The sequence below is a fragment of the Mustela erminea genome, chromosome 15 (genome assembly GCF_009829155.1).
Source record: "Mustela erminea isolate mMusErm1 chromosome 15, mMusErm1.Pri, whole genome shotgun sequence".
In the NCBI taxonomy this organism is placed as follows: domain Eukaryota; kingdom Metazoa; phylum Chordata; class Mammalia; order Carnivora; family Mustelidae; genus Mustela; species Mustela erminea.
The window spans coordinates 76389315-76412760 of NC_045628.1; the positions used below are offsets into that span (position 1 = coordinate 76389315).

The 23446-nt window shown below is 35.5% G+C and overlaps 1 protein-coding gene across 6 annotated transcripts in view; it reads right to left on the reverse strand.

Annotated features, from left to right (window-relative positions):
* PAN3 (poly(A) specific ribonuclease subunit PAN3) overlaps window positions 1-23446 on the reverse strand; it is a 128875-nt gene that overhangs the window by 3071 nt on the left and 102358 nt on the right. For 5 of the 6 annotated variants that reach the window (XM_032314389.1, XM_032314387.1, XM_032314386.1 and 2 more), the window contains 9 exons: window positions 21404-21565; window positions 21051-21167; window positions 20862-20963; window positions 16757-16922; window positions 15592-15682; window positions 10956-11095; window positions 8239-8368; window positions 7700-7764; window positions 2491-2629 (listed from right to left, as the gene is read on the reverse strand). In XM_032314389.1, the coding sequence (XP_032170280.1) occupies window positions 2491-2629; window positions 7700-7764; window positions 8239-8368; window positions 10956-11095; window positions 15592-15682; window positions 16757-16922; window positions 20862-20963; window positions 21051-21167; window positions 21404-21565 (1112 nt within the window). The remainder of the gene's footprint in view (window positions 1-2490; window positions 2630-7699; window positions 7765-8238; window positions 8369-10955; window positions 11096-15591; window positions 15683-16756; window positions 16923-20861; window positions 20964-21050; window positions 21168-21403; window positions 21566-23446) is intronic. The other variant, XM_032314384.1, reaches the window with a different exon arrangement.

Here is a 23446-nt window from a genome sequence, read left to right on the forward strand (position 1 = left end):
CCATCTAGATATACGTAAGCATTTTACATCACTAATCAGCATGCACACTTCTCAACTTGGATGTTTCCACCTATCTTTCTTTTTTTTTTTTAATTTTTTTTTTTTATTTGTTTATTTGACAGACAGAGATTACAAGTAGACAGAGAGGCAGGCAGAGAGAGAGAGAGAGGGAAGCAGGCTCCCCGCTGAGCAGAGAGCCCGATGCGGGACTCGATCCCAGGACTCTGGGATCATGACCTGAGCCGAAGGCAGCGGCTTAACCCACTGAGCCACCCAGGCGCCCCTCCACCTATCTTTCATGCTTAGTTCTTATCTGCATTATATTCCATCATGTCATTATTCCTTCCTTTTTTTTTTAAGTAAGCTCTAAACCCAACATGGAGCTTGAACTCACGACCCTGAGATCAAGAGTCCCACAAGGAACCCTGGTATCTTCCAAGTTTTTTGTGTCAAATTATAGAGCAATGAACATATTCACCTACTTAATTTTTTTTCTTCTGAATAATTACTTCCTTTGAAGAGATAATGAAAAATAGAAACTCTGAATCAAAAAGTACAGATAATTTTATAGCTTAATACATACAGCTAAATTGTTTTCCAAAGGGTATCAGAAACCACTGATTTATGAGTTGTACCAATTTATAAGCAATTCTGTACCAAGTGCATGCCTTGCTATTTTTATTTACATTTTTTTTAATGAATGTTACCAAATGTTTTCCTACGTTTATTTGTGTTATTTCCACTGTAGGAGTGCCAGTTTATGATCTTTACCCATTTCGTGGTCAAGATTTGGTAGTAATATTTTAATGAGGTCTTTATAAAGCATACATACTAATCCTTAGTCCATCACATAACTTATCTGTTATGGTTTTCACTTTTTCTGGTTAGTTTTGGTGTACATTTTTCCTTCCTTTTTCATTAACTCATTCGTTAAAATGTTTAAAATTTACTAACTCTGAAGGCTCAAACTTTCAAACCATTTTAACAGTTAATCTGTCATAATTTCTACCAAAATATGCTATGTAAGATTTTAATTTTTTATATCATCAATATATATCATCAATATCAATATCATCCATCCCTTTTAATTTATTACACTCTTTCCAGACTTAGAAAATTATCATACTTTCAGGTTTGGGATAAATTTTATTTACTACTAGCTATTTTATGAAATGAAATAGAATTTTCAAGTTATCAATTATCCTATTAATCATTAAATACTCTTCACTTAAGTTATCTGTCTATGGCTCTATTTCACAGGATCTACCAGCCAGTGCCACATATTTTTAGTCACTGGCACTTTGCTACTATGTATACTATTTTCTAAAATCCAGGACAATTGTTCTTCACTCATTACTTTCAGGAAAAATGTCTTCCCCTTAAGAGAAAGAGCAAATAAATGTACAAATCGTACTGGATTAGTTTAATTACGGTCTTAATGTAGATTACAGACTATACTCTTTTCAAAGAGTTGTAAGGAAGTTCCAGCAAGGCAAAGTCATGCCTAAAAAAACAAACAAACAAACAAACATACAAAACCACGTTTTCCCTGAAGATTCCCTGAAGAGTTAGCACGCTGTACATTACCAGCTCTACATTCTGTGCCATAATAGGTATTTCCTTTAGTACTTGTAATTTAGGGGCAGTTTAGAACAGGGGTCAGCAAATAGTATCCCTAAAGATGACCAGATAGTAAATGCCTTAAATTTTAGAGCCGTGGAGTCTCTGTCACATATTCTTCTTAGTTTTGCTTTTGGTTTTTGTTTGTTTTACAATCTTCTAAAAATATCAATACCGTTCTCAGGTTATGCACTCTACAAATATAGGCTTTCAGACCCCAGTCTACTGACCCCTGAGATTTAGATATAAACCTGTACAAAGACTAGGATTTATTTACTTCTGGAGACCTGTTCTACACTCTGTGATTCCAAGCAATTCGTAAGGAAAATGCATTCCTTCCTTCCTTTGTAAACTATCTCCTAGCCCTTTCAAAAACACAAAGCTCACCTCTCAAATGAACTGACAGATCTCCATCTACCCAAGTTCATCTATCTACTCACCTCATTCTCCACTTAGAGCGCTGGGCCTACTGTGCTTTTACTATTGTAACACTGGATTACTACGCCCACAGTTAACAGTAAATGAACAGATAACATGTAGGACATTCAACACTCACAATGACTTAAAAGAAAGGAAGTCAACTTTTAAAAGATTTTTCAATGTAAAACTATTTTTGTTTTTCCCTCCCATTGCTTTTGCGACATTTTATCACAATGAAAAGGTCCACAATGAAAAATTCTATAATTATTCATGTTGATGTTAAAAAACCTGCCTAGTCTAGAAATTGTTATTAAGTAGATACACCTGGTAATTATTAATAAAATATCTTCTAGGCTGGAGTAGAACACATCTACACTTAAGTCTCTTAGTATTTACAACTCTGAAAATTATAGATGGCATTGTGATCTTAAAAATCCAGATACAAATTACCTTGTTAAGACAAGAAATGATATGACTGAGGTCAATCCAAGGAGCACCCGCTTCTGTCACCTGATGGAAAAGATGATCCCTAAAGAGTTTCAAAAGGTAACGGTCTCCAGTCTCCGACCAGGTAGGATCCTTCTGAAACCTGGGGAAAGGTAATATTTTACCTCAATAACCCATGCTGTCTACCACATGGCCATGTTGATTCTTCCAATTCCGTACTAGTTTATTTTTATTATTTTCTCTGATAAGGAAGTTGGGTGTGTGTGTGTGAAAGATTTATTTTTTTAATTCTCCTAAAGTTAAAGGGAAATTTAACTTTATAAAAAATAAAACAAAATAAAACGAAAAATTGGTTTTTTTGTTAAAAAAATAAAAATAAAAAAATTTTGTTTTCAAATTTTATGTGCAGACTGCTAAATTTTTAAAAAATAATTTCACACAACATGAAAGTATACGAATATCAGTTTCTAAGTCTCAAAGGCAATCATCCCTTTCATACTCCTATTTTATAATCACTTTCTTATTTAAGCTCCTACCATTAGATAAAATGGAGGAAAAAGAAAATGTCTTAAAAGATCTTTAGAAATAGGTTTAAAGAGATTCTTTTCCTCCTCTCACCTTTAGCATATGGAGTAGAGAGATATGATCAGATATGTTCAACTTTACTGGTAAGCATAAAATAGAGAAATGTTTAAGGAAACAAAAACTTCAAAAACAAGAACTAGAGAACAATTACAGTGATCATCTGGTCAAAATGACCACAGTTACTTTCCAGTGACCTCTGGAACTTATGGTCTAGTGAGGAAAACAGATGTTCAAATAAGCAAAGAAAGTTGCATACTGAGATAACGCCATCAAGAGAAAGGGAAATGGTATGCAACAGAAACGTGAATTCATCTGGGAAGGCAAGGGAAGCTTTCCACAAGAAGCAGTGGATGCTCTTCCAGAGGAAGTAGGTCCTGGTCAGAGGCAGCAATATTTGCAAGGAACAGAGCATGCAGCACTTCAGAAACTCAGCAAAGATGTGGATGCAGTTGCGGGTGGGAAAAGAAGGAGGCCAAAGGAGAGACAGAGAATAAGAGCAAGAAGAGGGGAGAGAAAAGACAAGAACAAAGGGGAGAGAAGGCAAGAGCTAGGAGGAGAAACTTAAAAGAAAAAAAAAATGAGGCCGATTTGAAGCAAAGATAGGAAGGGAGAGATCAGATTATGCAGTCTTGGTTAAAAAACTAGGTCTGGGGGAAGAAACAAACAAACTGCCTGTCTTCTAAGAACAAAATGGAAAGCCGACCACATGGCTGAAACACAATCATATGAGTTTTGCAAAGATCACTCACTCCAGGGACTTTCAATTAAAATGCTAATTAAACACACCCATTTATCTCTATTCCATTTCAAAACCCCACCAAATTGACAGTAAATGTCTAAAGAGGGATATAATAAACACACAATGACAAAGTGAGCAGGAGCAACAACAGAAGAGAAAATTGGAAGGTGAAAAACAGGTAAGTGGTATGATCAGCTGACTTGAAAAAACAGAACTCGGATGCTACAGAAGGCACACACAAAAAGGGGAAGCCACAAAAGCAGGCCAGACCAGTTAGGCCCAGAAAGGGAAGTCATTGGTACCACTGAAAGCACAGGTATAAACTAAAGCTGGAAATGGCAGAACTGATGAAAAGTTCTAAAAATAACAAATAGATAACCTCTTTTTCATCCCTGCCTCCACTTCGGCTTTGTAGAAATTTGCCAGAAAGCGTACCAGCAATCTTTCTAGACAGGGTGAACAAATAAACTCCAGCCTCCAGGATGCCACGAAGAGAAAGAGATGGTGGCTGAGACTATTTAATCAACACTTTCCTTTTACTTTGGCTACCCAAAGCTAGACTCTGGGTTTACACTACAGACAAAGGCTGAAGATTTTTTTTCTGGATATGAACTTGCCCACGAGAAATTATGACATTTAAGAATCTATTTATTTGACAGACAGAGATCACAAGTAGGCAGAGAGGCAGGCAGAGAGAGAGGAGGAAGCAGGCTCCCCGCTGAGCAGAGAGCCCAATTCGGGCCCCGATCCTAGGACTCCGGGATCATGACCTGAGCTGAAGGCAGGTGCTTAACCAACTGAGCCACCCAGGCACCCGAGAAATCATTAAGTCTTACAAGTGAACTTGACTTGCATGAAAAAATGTTTTCGAATTTATGTAAACTAATATGATGGTAGCAGCGACAGCTTTGTGCTTGTGGGTTGTGTTGTTTTTTAAAGTACGCGTTTGGCATTCAAGTGATTCTTCTTTATCTTCACCAGGTATTTGTTGACTGACCAAAACAGGATGCGAAGTGTAAATGACATCATGCCCATGATTGGTGCTCGATTTTATACTCAATTGGATGCTGCTCAAATGAGAAATGATGTCATAGAGGAAACTAAAAAGAAAATGATCACAAAGGATAACTCTCTATAGCTTGTATACATCAAAAAGACAGACAATCAACTGAAAATAAAAATGAACCAAGGATATGGACAGAAAAAGGTAGAGAAATGGATCAAAAACATAAAAATGACAGGCAACATGCTCGTAAAAGTTAATACAAAATAAAATTGCACTGAGATTCAATCTCTCATCTAACAGGTTGAAAAAAATCCACAAGCTGAAAAAGTATTGCTGGCAAAAGGCTCTCATGCCTCATACACTGGGAAACCCTTCTTTAACAGTCTACAGTCACACAACCACGGACCTAACAATCACAACTGGGCCTATATCCACGCACATATAAAACTAAGTATGTGTAAGTCAGTCCCTGCAGACTGTTTATACTAGCAAAACACTGAAAACAACTCAAATGTCTATTGATAAGGACTGGAGAAATAAATTATGGTGTATCCACAGAATGGACTATTACATAGCTATCTAGATTACAGAAGCAGAGCATTAGGATAAGAGCATGGACTCTGGAACCATACTGTCTGGATTCAAATTCTGGCTCATATACTCACTAATGATTGACCCTGTTAAAAGTATTTAACTTTTTTTTTTAAAAGATTTTATTTATTTGAGAGAGAATGAGAGTGAGCGAGAGCAGGAGCAGGGGAGAGGAACAGAGGGAAAGGGAGAAGGAGACTCCACAGTGAGCAGGGAGTCCAACACGGTACCTGAACCCAGGACTCCAGGATCAAGACCTGAGCTGAAGGCAGATGCTTAACTGACAGAGCCACCCAGGCGCCCAGTTTTTAACCTCTTTATGTCCAAACATCTCTGTTAAGTGGGAATACTAATGGTACCTGCACCACAAGGTTGTTACGAAGAGTAAGGCTAGGTCGTATTTGTAAACTACTGAGAATAGTGTTTGGTATATGCAAAACATACCCGAACAAAAAGATTTCCAAAATACAGTTAGGAGGAAAAAGCAACATACAGAACACTGTGCATGGTCTACAATTTGTATATATTAAAAAGGGGGAGGAGGGAGATTAGAATATATCATTGTAACTCAGAAATCTTTATATAAAATAAAGATTAGTGGGAGAGAGTGGAAAGACTGGGGATGTTAAAAGTAGGAGATTTTTTTTTTTCACTGCAAACCCTTTTCTGCTTTTCAAAAAACTGGTTCATATTAATCTATTCAAAAGACTTAATTAATAAAAAGAATTTTCTGAGGACTATCTAGAATTCTATACTCACTCATACTATCAATAAAGTGTAAAAACAGAAAAAAGATATTTTCAGACTTCAAAAGACTCAAAAACTCACCTTTCTCAGGAAGTTACAGGAGGACGTGCCCTAATAAATCAAAAGAATAAACCAAGGAAAAAGGCAAGAGACAAGGTATCTAACACAAAGGGAGAGACAATGAGAACTCCCAGGATGATAGTGAAGGGAAGCTCCAGTTCTAAAGTTTAAGTGTGAGCAGGCTTAAAGCGCAACCAGCCCAGATAGGAACAGAAGGACAGAGGCTCCAGGGGCAATTTCTCTAAGAAGGAGAAAAAAAAAGGAGCTGATAGGTTACCTATTTTTGACCATATGGAAAGGTGTTTCATAACTCTGGCAGCGAGTCTGGAATAAACTGGTGGTCAACATTTTTTCATTTGCTTAGTTTTCTATATAAGACAATTAAGAACCCCAGGAAAAAAAAAATTAAAAAAAATACAAAAGAAAGAAAATATAGTAATGGTTTACTATGTGGTGCAACTATGAACAAATTTACCCCGTTACACTGATGTCAACACTGAATGAAGATTTAACTCAAAATTATGGACTAAGTGGTAGAATGTGCATACTTGTATGTGTTTGGATGTGGGTGTGTTTGGTTAAGGGAAGGGGTATGAAAAACAAACCCTCATCTTCCATAGGGCAAAGTCATTAGCTGAGTTAAATACTGGGGGGGGGGGGGGGAGACCAAGAAATAGTACTATAAGCCTATCAATTTTTAAATAAATAAATGCCAGAAGAAACAGCCAGAAGTTTTTTTCCCTAATGTCATCTTCTCTTCATTTAGAAAAATTATCATGAAAAATACTAATTGAGTTTTTCTTTTTAACTTCGAAGAAAGGGAAGTGAACATGAATTCTGTGGTCAAAAAAACTCCCTCAAGAAATATTTATGTATCATCTATCCCTATTAACAGAGGTAATGTTCCTGTAACATCACTTACACTACATGACAACAGCTATAATACTGTTCCACCTATCCTTGACAGTTACAACTTAGTACAGACATCCACTCTACTTCTTTCTTGAACATACGGTAACTCTAACCTGCAAATGAGGCAGAACTAAATGACAAATAATGTAAGGTGGTGGTGTCATTGATATGATGGCTATAAATAATGCCCTATAATAGAAGACAGGGGGCATGCAACAATTAGACCGGTCTGAAATCTCTAATCTGCCTACGGTAAACTGAACTGACCACACTTCAAAAAGGAGACAGGATAGAGGCAGTACTGATTATCATAAAATGTTCCCTCCTGTATAAACCACAACAGAGAGTTCTAACAGTATCTTTTCTGTATGTGTGTGTGTGGAATCCCTAAGAACAACCACATCTAGGCTATAGTTAAAAAGCAGCATCCTAATTGCTACCACAGCAGGCTTAATGTCACTTCACATGAGAATTTTTCTCTTTTTCCAAATAAAACCAGTAAGATTACGGAAAACACATTCCTATTAGTACCCCTGATTGAAAATATATTGTAAAATACTGAAAATCCTTACTCCGGCCTCTCATTGATTGTTCCCAATTTTGCTAGAAGCCTAAACAGTCTTCCATTTTGAACCTCCTATAAAACATTTTGAAAAGAAAGAGAGTATTAATATCCCAGCTAACTGAAAATAAAAGCAAAATTTTACAAAACTGGTATCCTATACCAATATTACCTTTAAACAATAAATACTAAATCATAAAATCCCCACCTTTTGGTTATAGTTTTGAATATAATATTTCCATTTCATTCAACAGTAATATGCAAGAAGATCATGCAGCTGGGCATTTTTAAGAACGGTTAAGGTAATGTATGTACATGAAAAAAAAACATCAAGACTATGTCAACTGACTGTAGCAAAATCATGAAGAGAAAAAAAAATGCCCAGAGGACATAAGAAATCAAAATACTGAACCTTAAGTTTGGACAAATATATCTGCAAATAGTCTTAGCCATTTATGCCCTATACTTAGCACAGAAATTACTATGTTTTCTATCTCTCTACACATATAGGTGCCAAGTGTGTATATCTCTTTGTAACTAGATCGTTACCTTTGCAAGGTCTTCCTCTATGACATCATTTCTCATTTGAGCAGCATCCAATTGAGTATAAAATCGAGCACCAATCATGGGCATGATGTCATTTACACTTCGCATCCTGTTTTGGTCAGTCAACAAATACCTGGTGAAGATAAAGAAGAATCACTTGAATGCCAAACGCGTACTTTAAAAAACAACACAACCCACAAGCACAAAGCTGTCGCTGCTACCATCATATTAGTTTACATAAATTCGAAAACATTTTTTCATGCAAGTCAAGTTCACTTGTAAGACTTAATGATTTCTCGGGTGCCTGGGTGGCTCAGTTGGTTAAGCACCTGCCTTCAGCTCAGGTCATGATCCCGGAGTCCTAGGATCGGGGCCCGAATTGGGCTCTCTGCTCAGCGGGGAGCCTGCTTCCTCCTCTCTCTCTGCCTGCCTCTCTGCCTACTTGTGATCTCTGTCTGTCAAATAAATAAATAAAATCTTTAAAAAATAAATAAATAGATAAATAAATAAATAAGACTTAATAATTTCTCTGGAAAATTTTAAGATCCAACAGAATAAGTCTCTTTTACATCTTTGCTATTATGAAAATGAGAAAGGAAAGTTGAGTAGAGTTACACTTAATCATTTCCATTCTCAAACCCTTTCTTACAATAGTGGGACATGAAAAGACTGTTACAAACTTTCTGGGAGGGGTGAAATAGGGGGTGATTACAGGGAAGAGATTTTTCCATTGCTCTTCAAAATATTTTTTGAAACTGAAACTGGGTCTTCAATTTTGATAAATTAAACAAGGCCCAACTTTTTAGGAAGCTGCCTTCTGCTCTGCAACTTCATTTACCAGTTGTCATGTTATGCACTAACATACATCAGAAGAGACCAATTCAGTTTCACCATTATAACTGAGGCAGAAAAATACATTTTAAAAAGCTACCTGCTAGAATACAAAGTGACCTGTTATTGCCTATCCTGACCAGTGAGCCATTTCCTAACCATTCTCACTAAAGTAGCCTCCCCTTCTCACACTCTCTGCTTATAATTCTATCTTACTTTCTTCATTGGGCTTTAGCACTACCTGCAAACACCTTATTTGTTTACATGTTTGTGATCTCCTCCCCATTAAGTGGAAGCTCCAGAAGTTAGGGGATGTTGTTCATCTTGTTCACAGTATCTTCAGTCTGGCACAGAAAAGGCATTCTTTTGTTGAATAAAATACTGGTGTGGATAATCTCTATCTTAGCTATTTTTCTGTAATTACTGACATATTTATATCTAACTACTTAAAAAGTTATTACAAGCTTTGTAACTCTGGCAAGTTACTTTACCTCTCCATGCCGCAGTTTGTCATCTCTAAAATGGAGCTAATTTATAAGGTTATTGGGAAAATTAATTCATTCACATCAGTTCAAAAGTACCTGATACACAGTCTGTTGCTCTATACAGCTGTTATTAGTATGAAAGTACTGCTTTTTTACTTAATTTTTATTAAGGAAAATTTATAGACAGAATAGTATAATGAATGTCCATGTACCCATCACCCAGTTTCAACAATTATTAACATATGGCTAGTTTGTTTCAATTATATCCTTTACTCCCAATTTTTTAAAAAGAAAATTTGGAGATTACTACTTGAGATTATTTGAAACATCCTAGATGTTGCAAATTAAGGCTAGGAATCACTGCTGTGAAAATATATGAAACAAATATTTTCATTTGAAAGAGCAATCATCTGATTATTAATAGGAACACTGGGCAACTACTGGCTTCTAGGACTCTGTCATGAGCAAGGACATTTACACTAGTGTAACAAAGCACAAGTGGGCATCCCCATCCTCTAACCCTCAATTCTATATCCAGGACTAGACCAAAAAAGAAACTGAGCCATCCAAGACTACAAAAAAAAAAACAAAAACAAAAAAAAACAAATCAGAACGAACAGCTTAAAACTAAGACACTGAAAAGGATCATTGTGCTCCAACCGCTTCTAGAACAGAATGGGAAAAATGTCAAGAGATAGCCTAGCGTCTATTCTCTAGAATAACTTAGAATAAGAATTATGGTTGTCCACCCTCTAGAATTCCCCAATGTTAGATATATCTCAGACAGGTGTGTGTCTGAGTCTTTCTGTGATGACTGTACTCCACAGTGGGTTCCTCCCAAGTCAAATACATTTCAAGCCTATACTCAGGGACTTCTTGACGGTCTAAAGATACTGGAGTAGAAGCAAAGGGACCCTGATGAACATACTTTCTGGAGTGGATGTTTTGGCTACAGAGTCTGTAACTGGATCACATCAGAGGTTTATTTATGACAGCATTCAGAGAGATACCGATCACTCTAGAGCAGCACTGTCAAACTGCACTTTCTGAGATTATGGGATGTATTAGCCAGAAGCCACATGTGGCTTTTGAGCTCTTAAAATGTGGCTAGTGCAACTGAAGAATTTATTTTATTTTAAACTTAAAAAGTGTATGTAGCTAGTGAATACCAATGCAACTTTAGAGGCCAAATGTTTAAAACATAAATAACTAAATAAATACACTGGTATATGAATTTATTCAAAGAAATATATACTTAACAATTAAGAATTTAAAGGTTGTTTAACTGTGTTCTGCCTGATTTTGAATAGTAAGAACTAAAATACAATCTATTAAAAGGTCTTTATGAAAAAGCTGTCTCATCTCATGATCATTACATACACTTAATTGTATTACAAAACTTACAAAATCAGATTCTTCAGGTCAGAGGAGTAGTTGATTGTCACCAGTTCCATGGCTTTCTGTAAATTCTCTCGCTGAATTCCTGCCAAAGAGTTGCAAGCCAAAGCCAACACAACTTTTCCTAATGATATCAGATCTGCTTGCTGACATGGAAGAATAAATATAACTTTTAATTTTTATTTTATAAGGCACAAATATAACATACTGCCACTACTGCCGCACCTTTACAAAAAAGCTGCAGAACTCCCAGCACAGGTTTCTCAAATACTGGCACTCAGAATCACGTGGGAGCTGGTAAGATGAGCCTCTCCACCAGAGATTCTCATTCGGTAGGTCTGGGAGAGCAGGCCTAACATTTTAAAAGCACCCAGACAATTCTGATGAATGTAGCTCCAAGAAACATTACTCTGAGCAATTTACAAGCCAACTATGGAATTGCTGCTTTAAAATTAAAAAAAAATTTTTTTTTTTAATTTAGACAGAGCTGACATTCTTATTACAAGAAATTTAAGGCTGGTTACTATATACTCGCTTTACTATGATCATTACAACTTATAGTATGCCCCCTTTTTACTTTCCATTATACCCAAAATACAGTGGGAGTTTGAAGAATTATTCCTTTATTCCGAACACAACATAACCATTACCTGATTTCAGAGCATGTTTTCTAGAACATCGAAAACACTGCAAACCCCAATGACATCCTGTCTGTCTTTGTTTCCAAAATTTTTTCCTTCTAACAGTTTTTTGAGAGCTCTGTAGCCACTTGGTATCTATTTAAATATCTCTCTATCTGCCTGCCTGCTTACTTCCCTACCTATCTGTTTATTTTTTAAGATTTACCACTCTGAGGCTTTCCTTCTAAAAGAATTTTCAAAAGACAGCTAGCTGAATTGAGGTAAGCTCTCTATTACCTATTACAACTCCAGGAAACAGAATGGTTATCCAAAGTGGCCCTTCTTGGCAGGTAACTATAATAATTATATGCCTAGGAGAATGGAATAGCTCAGCGTTAAATACAATCATTCGAAGTAATTTCGACAGAAAACTGTAGATCTTCAAGATCTGAGACCTGATCTGAATTACTGGATACATTTACTAAATACTGATTTACTATAAAAAGTTTTCAAATCTAACTATACATTAAAATCAACTGAGGAGCTTTAAAAAAAAAAAAAAATCACCCTGTGACCATCCCCTTGACCCGAATTCTGGTGTTACCAGTCTGGAGTAAACTCTAGGTATTAGAATTTTTCAAAGTTTCCACAAGAATTCTGGTATGCAGCCAGGGTTAAGAATCACTGGCTTTGTGAAACATGGAACGTTTATAAATGGTATAGTTGCAAAATAGGTGAATATTTGAAGGAAGTCACTAATGAAACTTAAGCACTATACAGCTACCCTTAACATTTTATGCAACATTTTATAATAAAGTATAAAGAAGAAGTCAAACTCCCATTACTAAAATAACATCAAAAAATCCAAATTCAAAAATTCATCCAAAACCAGCATTGATGAATCTGACACTTTGAACATGAGATCCTATAACCAGTGGAAACATGGATTAAAAAAACTACTCTGATTCTATCAGAAAAAGAGATGCCAAGGATTTACGTCAAAGAAACTTTTTACAACTTCATTCATGGTATAGAGTTAGAAGCCCAGAAAGGCAGGAGGGGAGGTGGCATGGGAAGGAACACTATTACGGTTGCCAACATTTCTGTTCTCCGGAGGGCACTGCTATGAACGAACTCAAAAAGGATTCCCCTCAATCATCCTCAAGGTCAAGTAAAATATTCCAAGTTATATAATGAAACCATAAAAATGTGGGTCAAGAGAAATCAGTACATGTAAATGCTAAATGTAAATTTCTGTGTTTCAATCCCATATCCTCAGCAAACTGAAGGCTGCTATTAGTTACCAAGTATCTGAGCAGCATGTACCAATACACAGCCTCCCAACCCTTAAAACAATAGAATTTTCAGTTTGGCTCCACCCTGAATTGATGCTGTAACTAAACCTCCCACCTAGAACACTCCAGTATTTCCTATTAATGAGACAGGAAAACAAAGTCCAAGATAGCTGAAAGACTGGATGGGATTTTAAAATAAAAACATCTGATTTTGAATACATCCCACCACCTTTCTAAAGCTGACTCAAGGTGGGAATGCCCACTTTTAGAAATAAGGTATACACATCACATAATCCAGATTAAATTAGAAATGATTTTAACTAAGAGGTTCATGAAGTCCTGTTTAATTAAGAGAGTTCAACATCATAAAAGCTTAGTAACTCTCCTTTCCTTATTTGCCAGCTAAATAGTTTTCCATTTGTTATTTTGCTTCTTACCTCCATCTGGTTTTTCCCCCCATTTGTTGAATTCTGGAGGTTTTCCCCCCACTCATTTTCAGTTTCTTCCTGATTCTTGATTTCTTGATTTTTCTCTGATTCTATCTATGGCTCTACTTATGTCCACTTTACTGAAAGTCAGTCTCTATTCACGTGTCTGAAACAGACTATGAAAAATAGACTACAAGAAACAATGCACTCCTTTCTCATGTACCCTCTTCTCTACAACACAATCCCCCACTGGGACTATCTTTAATTCTCTCCTTTACCTTACCATAAGCTATATGAAAAATCTTCCACACAAACATCACCCACCCCCAAAAAATTAAGGGGGAAAAAAAAAGAAAAACTGAGATATCCTTTACTGCTAGAAAATAAAGGGAAGGTGATGACTAGTTGAAAGCAGCCTGAGTTTATGAATGATGGCAGTTCCTAGCTTACCAATCAATTGTCCCAAATGCTTACTTAAGAGTTGTTTGTTTGGAATTCTAGAGTTACTTTTTCTTAAAAAGAGTTGTTTTTCAAGGTAACTACACAACCACTAACATAACTGAAATACTGTATATTTACAAAGAAAAAAGGGAAGATAATACTGCTATGATACTCACAGAAAACCAAAATCAAAGTAGTCTTATACCAGTAATTTTTTTTTTTAAAGAACTCTATTCAAGAATAAAGAAGAATGAGAGCCTTAAGGCTATACTTGTAAAAAAACAAAACTGTAAGGGGTTTCATTTTTTAGTGAGGACCTGGGGTTTCCAGATACTTGCAATAAAGATAGGTGGCAATGGTTCTAAATAATGTCTAATTCTCCTCAAAAATTCAATATTATTTTCCTGGATACATGAAAAATCACTAGTATTTCAATCAATAATCAGTCACTTCTAGAAGCAAAGGGATTAGGAAGAAAAATCTCCAGAGCTTGTTAGTTAGGCACCAGGTATAAGAAGCTAAGAAGGAAAGTCACTAAGAACCACCACCCTTGATAAGAAAGAGTGAGAAAATCCCCTTTGGCAGAAGAAAGCTGCTGGGGGGAAAGAGTAGTCAAATTCTTCTGTGTGGTGCCCACTAGATGGTGCTACCAACCAGGACAGCTTGGCTGCTGCTGAGTTTGGCTGGGCAGGAGCAGAGGGGAAGGAAGATGTGAAAAATCTGCATACAACTCAAAGTGATGAGTGGCTCTAAATCTTGGGGACTGTACTGTCCCTGGTTCTGCAGTAAAAGAAGAGGTTTACACATGAATTGGATTACTAGGCACTACTTAGACTCTACTAGTTCCATTCTTTTTCTTTTTGTTCAAAAATTTTGGCTTGTAATATAAAGCAAACTAAAATCTTTTTTTTAAGGATTTAAACAAAACAAGTCAAAATGAGAAGGCAGAGAAAAGGTAAAGTGTTTTTTTCCTTCCTTGTTTCTCCATGTAATTAAGAGATTCTGCCTTATATCAAACTTCTAACAGTTAATAAATGTTCAGAAACACCAAAAATTTCTTACACAAAAATTAACATTGTCTTAAAACAGCACCTGCATATCCTCTAAAAAATGTGAAGTACTGCAATGATGAATGATATGAAATAATTACTTTACAGAGCCGTGTTACTTGCACAGAGTAATCAAGGCAAAAGCAACACACTTAATGCTCCCTGCAGAGACAGGGTCTTATTCTCCTAGGCCTCGTATGAATCAAGAAGTATGAAATAAACAGCAAAAAACATCAAAGGGGCCTAGATCTACACTATTATTATGACTAGACTAGAATCAAATTCTAATTATATACAAGGAGTATGCAAAAGAAAATATTTTAAAAATGGCAATACAATAATATTCCTTCAAAAATATTTCTAAAATTTTTGGATTGGTAGGGGGACAGTATCTAAAAGTAAAAATGGCAGCTATAATTTTAACACGTTAAAGAATTGAAAAAATGAAAATGTCAATTATTTATTTAAAGAATTGAAAAAATGAAAATGTCAATTATTTATTCAACTAATTAATCTGTTTTAATCTATGCTGAGGAAAAATTTCCTCATCACATAAATACATTTTCATTTGAACAGTTAGTCTTTGACACTGTCATTAACTTTCTATATTCCCACTTGTAAGGGCTCTACACTACATTCTTAACAGTGATTAAGAAATAAATGTTCACAGTTGGCACAGAGACACCCCCAGAATAAATTGAAATATAGATTTAACACCCCAGAAACACTTTAAAAATAAATAAAATCTGTCTTAAAAGAAAATCAAGCCTTAAGTTATTAAGGAAGTACCCATGTTCATTCTTACTCACCTGGTATTGAGCCATTAATGCCAATGGATTATTATTCTGACTGTTATCAAATGTTAAAACATCAAAAACTCCAACACAATTTACTCGCAACCTTTAAAGACCAGAGAATTTTTAAAAAATTATTAAAATGACAATTTTTTTAACACTTCCTATATTATTAGGAAGGATCTCAGAATATTATCTAGTCTAACCTCCCCATGTAACCTCTATCAAACACCACTTTAGAGATGAGTTGGAAATTAAGGCTCAAAAATACTAATGACAGGCCTATAATGTTATAGAAGCCAGAAATGAATAAAGTCAGGACTACAACTCTCTGACTACCAGGCCAGTGGTCGTTTCACCACACCAAGCTGCTTCTTTATTAGTTATTCATGAAAGAGAACTAATTAGATTTCTCACATTTGCTGAAGATGTATTAGGTACCACTCAATGTATTAGTCATTCAATTTTACATGTATTAATCATTCAATCCTTTCAATAATCTTCTGAGAGAGGTACCTTATAAATGTGGAACAGATAATAGTACCTGTCTTACAAAGTTGTTGCATACACAGAAGTTACAGAACTTGCTCAGGATCATATAAATAGCAACTAACAGACTTAGAATATGATGAACCCAAATAATCAGGTACCAAATCTTGAGCTCTTTATGCTATGCTGTCTGAGATAACTCTCAAAATTAGAGTAATTCAAATAAAAGTGGTGAAGTCAAGGGCCGTTACTTGATTTTGTGTCAGTGGTTCTCAAAGCAGGGGACCCAGTGAACAGCAATAGCATCACCTAAGAACTTGCTGGAAATGTAAATTGTCAGGCCTACTGAAGGAGAACTCTGGGGTAGAACCCAATAGAGTGTGCTTATTAATGAGCCCTCCAGGTAATTCTGTTTCATGCTACAATCTGAGAACCACAGTTATACACAGAAAAGGTATATTGATATTATGTCTATATCCCCCCAACCCTAACTATATATACTTTCCAAACCCTTACAAGATTCTTGGTTAATAACCAGGCATTTTATTAAGAATTCAACATTTCTTTTTTAAACTCAAAGTCACAGCAGCTGTTCTGGATGGAATACATGAAAAGGTAAAATTAAATCAGTTTACTAAGCTGTCATAGGTTAGACATGCAATAAAGAAATCAAAACTCAAAATGCTAGTACCTTGTTTTGCCAGTTATTAGAATCTTTGTTGGGTCCATAACTCGACATGCCAAACCTGCTGTGTGAATGGTACGCAATGCAGAACTCAGTTGGACGATATATGCCCAAATAAGAGACTCTGGCAATAATCCTGCATGCTGTCTGGGCAATGGTCCATCATGCTGACCTACAAAACAAAAATGACACCTTTTAAATAACCAACTGAAATACTAAAACATCAAACCAAAATTAATAAAAAAATTCATGTATCATGGCACAATTTGTCTATTTATTTCAAAAATTTTATTTATTTATTTGAGAGAGACAGTGCGCATACCGAAGGAGAGTAAGGGGAGAAGGCGGCTTCCCACTGGGCAGAGAGGGACTAGATCCCAGGTTCCCGGGATCACAACCTGAGCCGAAGGCAGACACTTAACCAACTGAGCCTCTCAGGCGCCCCATAACTTGTCAATTTATGCATACCTACATACACACATGTATGTATGTATATATTAATATATACATATAAACTTATATGTTTATTAATATATATTAATATATATCATATATTAAAATATAAATATAAGTTTATATTTTATTTATTTATATATATAAATTTTAGTTTATTAGTAAGAAATTAAGAGACAAACTCCAATTTCCTATTTACAAGATCATACCTTTATACTGTTAGCAGCAGAGCTCTCACTGAAGTTCTCTTTTCTGTGACTGTTGTAATTGCCGAATAAACAAAATTATTTAAAGAATTTATATTTATTTAGTTGTGAACCAAATAAATGTAAATTCTGAATAAAAACAGGATGGTGAAGATTATTATTTTACTTAAAATAATCTTAGCCTCTATTACTATTCAGGTAGGTGAACAATTTCATTCTGTGGCTTGAAAGAAAAGTGAGTCTCTACCATCATTTATGCTGAATATTTTCTTATTCTCCATAAACTTCCCAGTCTCGTTTCTTACAGCCATGTCAGTTAGGCAGGATGGTATCCAACTCATAAAAATAAAAATGTAAAACACTGAGTATTATCGTATCTAATAATTAAACAAAAATAATCCAATCTATCATGAGAGGAAAATTCTGAGTCTATCTTTCTTTTTGAGAGAGATAGAGAACAGACACACAAACAGGGGTGGGAGGGAGCTGGGGGCGGGGAGGGGAAAAGGGAGAGGAGGAGAGAGAGTAGCTTAAGCAGGTTCCATGCCCAGCACAGAGCCCGATGTAGGGCTTGATCTCACGACTCTGAGATCATAACTTGAGCCCAAATCGAGAATTGGGTGCTTAACTGACTGAGTGGCCCAGATGCCCCTCATCTCTTGTTTAAGTGCTTCTTGAGGGTGCCTGGCTGGCTTAGTCCATTAAGCGACTGCCTTCAGCTCACATCATGATCCTAGAGTCCCAGGATTGAGTCCCTATTGGGCTCCCCTGCTTCTCCCTCTGCCCTACCCCCGCCTTTCACATTCTCCCTCTCTCAAATAAATAAAATCTTAAAAAAGAAAAAAAATGCTTCTTAATACTATTTCCTGGGTCACTGTTAACCCTTAAATCAGTGGAAAAGGAGTCACATAAATTTAATAAAGATTTTTAAATTATTTCAGGGAATACGACCTTATAAATTCAAGTGTTCTTATGCCTGTGAACAAATTTTTTGTGAATTAGGTATAAGAGCAACACAGTTAAATGTTAATTGCAGAGGTAATAAAGAGCAAATCTGTGGACTGGGATAACATTTCCAAGAAAAAACAAATACGAAATTAAAAAACTGCTTTCCCTCAATTTCAACAGGTTGAAGATAACACATTCTGGAAAACAGTGTTAAATAACTCAAAAAGTGGCTCTAGTGACAAGTGCCAAGACATCATCAAAGACGACTATGAAGACTTTAGATCAAACTATTTAATAAACATGGTAATAAGAAAAAAGTATTTATAGCAAACACAGTGCTTGTTTACTCTGTGCCAGACTCTGTCTTAACCCTTATTATTGTTAAAAGCAGCAGAGCCTCCTGGTGCCATTTTAAACCTCTCATCAGAACTCCTATAGTACAGTATGACATGATTATTATTCCCATTTTCTAAACTAGTATATTTCTTATATGTAATCTTTTAATTTGTACCAAGTTAAATAATATAAGAAAACGTTAGACTTCCATCTATGTCTCTCCAAAAGTTTATACACATACTTTTTTCTTCCTTTAATATTCACAACAGGAAAACTGACAATTGCCTCGTATGAGAAGTTCCTACAAATCGAAGTATATACAGTATGTCCAAGGAAATCTACTACTCAAACATTATTTTCAAATATCAGAAAAAGGAATGACTCCTTTGAAAATGTAAACATAATACATCAAATAATCAATCAACTCCAAAAATAAAGATTAAAACACTAACTAGAAAGGAGTGCTATCATCAGTGGTTCTCAACAGGGGTCAATTCAGCTCCTTAGGTCACACTTGGCAATGTATGGAGATATTTTTGGTGTCGCTACTGGAGAAGGGGCTTGCTATTGGCATCTAGAGGGTAGAGGCCAGGGCTGCTGCTTAACATCCTGGAATGGACAGGACAGCCCCCACAAAATCATTATCTAGCCCTAAATGTCAACAGTGCTGAGGTTGAGAAACCCAGCTATAAATTAAAGCCAACAGTCATCTCACAGGTGTTACTACAAAAATAAACTTGAACAACTACAGCTATATTCATCTATAGGAAAAGTTATACCACATCCCCTTCAACAAAATTATGTATGTGTCTACAGATGACAAGGCAAAAGGAAAAAAAAATGACCACACCATATGACCAGATTTTTAACGTGAAAACAGCCATGTAACCACAGCTTTCTTCTTCCAACTGTCAGAAAGCAAAGTTACAAGTAAACAGAAGTAATATATTTTTATCCATAATTCAGAGTCTTTAAGGAGTCACAATTCAAAAGATAGTATAACGTGCATTCACATCTTTCTTTCTCCTTAGTTTTTCTCAGTATGTACTCAAGAAAATTTTAAAGAGATTAAAAGCCACAGTAAAAAATGCAATGGTTTGTCAACTTCAATAATAAACATTTTTTAAAAAGAATTCAATGCTTCTTTTCCTGTCCCTAAACAAGAGAATGATACATACATTTTCCTCTCCAAATAGAAGTTAATTAACAGACATCTCAAAATGGACCTACTTTTACTCTGAAGTTATTTTACCCTTTAATAAACATCTATTGGAACATAGCTACAATATTTTGGTTCTTTGAACTACGAATACTGGAAAGGGGCAAAAAAAAGGAATATATTCCTGCTTAAGTAAATGCTACCTGAGAATTTATTTCAAAGACTAATTCCTTAAGTAACATGAAGTCCTACCTTTAAAAAAAGGCATCTTTTTAGGAAAATCATTTCATAAATGCTATATAGTCACACTGGACTATGAGTCATTAAATTATATTCAGAGAATATAAAACTTAGGGGAAAATGGGAATTTTGGGGGTGGGGTGGGGTAAGCCTGGTAGTGGGTATTATGGAGGGCACGTATTGCATGGAGCACTGGGTATGGTGCATAAACAATGAATTTTGGAACACTGAAGAAAAATTAAATTTTAAAAAAAGAAATAAAATTAAAAAGATTAAAAAAAGAAAATACTTAAAATAAATGAAAGATGCAATGACACAAAATGATAAAAGGAAAAGGAAATGATATGAAAGGAGACCAAAAAAACCAAACCAAAACAAAAAACCAAGACTAGAAAGAAATATACAAAGAGATGATAATGGCTGTGCTTTGGGCAGTGAAGCTACAGGCATCATTTTTCAAACAGTCTTTCTTCAGAAAGCACTGTATTTAAAAAAAAAATGTTTAAAAGGAAAAAACTTCTATCATATTCTTGGTTATTCAGTCTTCAAATACCTCCATGAATCTTTCACACCCTGTCTTCATCTCAGTCTATACACACACTACCCTATTTTCCAGCTGGTTACAGACTGACTTCAATTCTTTAAGACATTTCTTTTTAAAATGCATTGATTACAGGGACAAATTTACATGCATTTAAAAATACAAAACTACTCTTTCACAGAGCAAAAGCATTTGTCAAAACATAGTGCGCTTGCATCTTTTTCTTACCCCACTTTCTCTTTGTGAAATAGGCATCAGCATTAGGGTCATTAAAGTGTCTGCTCATCATAGTCTCTCCTCCAGCATGGAAATCATATGCAAACACAAGAGCTTAAAATAAAACACAAACACTCATTACTGCAATCTGACTTCAAATAATGAAGCCCATAAGCAGAAAGACAAATACAAATTACTCACAAGGCTCTGCAAATGCTTTAGTGGTAAATACTTCACGCAAGGTTACAATATTTGAATGCTGAATTTTTTTCCACATATCGACCAACACCATGCACTTTGTGTTAACAAGACGAAAACCTGGAAAAGAAAATCTTTTCGACTCAACTGTAAGTGACATCTCCCCTTTATTCCATCAGAAATGTGAAGAAAAAGCCATGTTATGTATCATTTGTGAGCTATTAATTTCCAAATGAAATACATTTATTTATTATCCTTTAAACCTGCATATTAAGTAAATAAATATATGCAGGAATATTTCAATAATCTTAGCCTCAATAACATGCTTCAAAAAGAGGATAATTTATCTTCCTTACCATGTATCCTCCGAAGGCAATATGGCAGATCATCTTTGCTATTAACAGCTTTGTAGCAAGATGTAATGTATCCAAAATTACTTGATTTCTGTATCCGGTTGGGTGGTGGCAGTGGTTCTAGAGGGAACAGGCTATGGTAGCTGTCAACTTCTGTAGGGACTGCTAGAGTAATTCATAGGAAGACAACTTTAATTTCCTGATATTCATCAATCTTTCAGAGAAATAAAGAAACCCAATCTACCATAAACCACTGGTATCAAAACATACTTTTGAATTCTGGAAGGGTCAACATTTGTAACAATTCTATAAACCAAACTGGTCTCACTATCAATAAAAATAGGCATTACAAAACAACAAAAGAACAACCAGATTTCATACATCGAAAACATTTCTTATCTCTAATAGCACAAAACTACTCTTTGTTTCTCAGCTATTAGAAACAATTTATGTTCTCACTTAGAGATGTTAAACATTTATTGATTCTGATGTTGAATAAAAATCAAGACAGATTTTGCGTCTATAAAGTTTACACAAAATATACTTAGTGGTGTTAAGCATATGCATTCTTGTTTTTTAAGGCGTAAAGAAATGAATGAACAAGTAACATTAAGTTAGAGCATATGTGTGACATGTCTGTGTATGTATGTGTAAATATAGCAATCTATCAAAATGTTCAACCATAGGGTAGAATAGCACAATTTTAATTCCTAGCAAAATGTAAAAGAAAAAAATTGAAAACAACTTTACCTTATGCTTTCAGTGTTCCTCAAAGTAAGAAAAATTATGTTTAAGAATAACCAGGATAATGTATTGGAATTTGCTCATGATACTCTAGTTAGCCATTAAAAAAAACTATTTATCTTGAATCCCAATTTGTTGTTTCTTATAAAGACTAAATGTATTCAGTGACTGGTTTCTCTACAGAGTATAGGCAATTTGTTTTGTTACTGGTTTTACAATACAAAACGACAAGAGTTTTTTAATGCTTCACATATAATCAAATTACATTTTCCAACCGGACAGCTTCCATTCTGTTAAATATCTTGAATGGCTCAGGAATGTTCAAGATATTTCAAATGAAAAGCAAGCTAGTGAACATGCAGAATATGCACAGAAAATCATCTAAGGAATACAGCAAAAACGTTAACAATTGTAACCTCTGAGTGGGAGGATTTTTATTCTCTTCTCTTCTTTTTTTTTTTTTTAAAGATTTTATTTATTTATTTGACAGACAGAGATCACAAGTAGGCAGAGAGGCAGGCAGAGAGGAGGAAGCAGGCTCCCTGCTGAGCAGAGAGCCCGATGCGGGGCTCGATCCCAGGACCCTGAGATCATGACCTGAGCCGAAGGCAGTGGCTTTAACCCACTGAGCCATCCAGGCACCCCTTCTCTTCTTTACACTAGTTCACACTTGCCAAATTTGTTACAATAAATATGTTTAACACTATTTATATTTTTTATTTTTATTTTTCACTAGAGAAAGAGAACAGGTACAAGCAAGCGGGAAGGGGGGGCGGGCAGAGGGAGAGGGACAGAATCTTAAGAGCACTCCACAATGAATGCAGAACCCAATGTGGGTCTTCATCTCACAACCCTGAAATCATGACCTGAGACAAAGCAAAAGTCAGACACTTAGCCAACTAAGCCACCCAGGCAATCCTGTTTAACACTATTTTTAAAACACAGCAGGGGCGCCTGGGTGGCTCAGTGGGTTAGGCCGCTGCCTTCGGCTCAGGTCATGATCTCAGGGTCCAGGGATCGAGTCCCGCATCGGGCTCTCTGCTCGGCAGGGAGCCTGCTTCCTCCTCTCTCTCTCTCTCTCTCTGCCTGCCTCTCTGCCTACTTGTGATCTCTGTCTGTCAAATAAAATAAATAAAATCTTTAAAAAAAAAAAACAAACACAGCAGTAAATCTTTTTAAAAACAAAACCAAAAAAACCAAACTAGATGAAAACCACCAATAATTTTTTACTTATGACTCCTAAGAAATACATATAAAACCCTATGAAAAAAACTGTCATTCCAGAAGACAGGTTCAAAATGA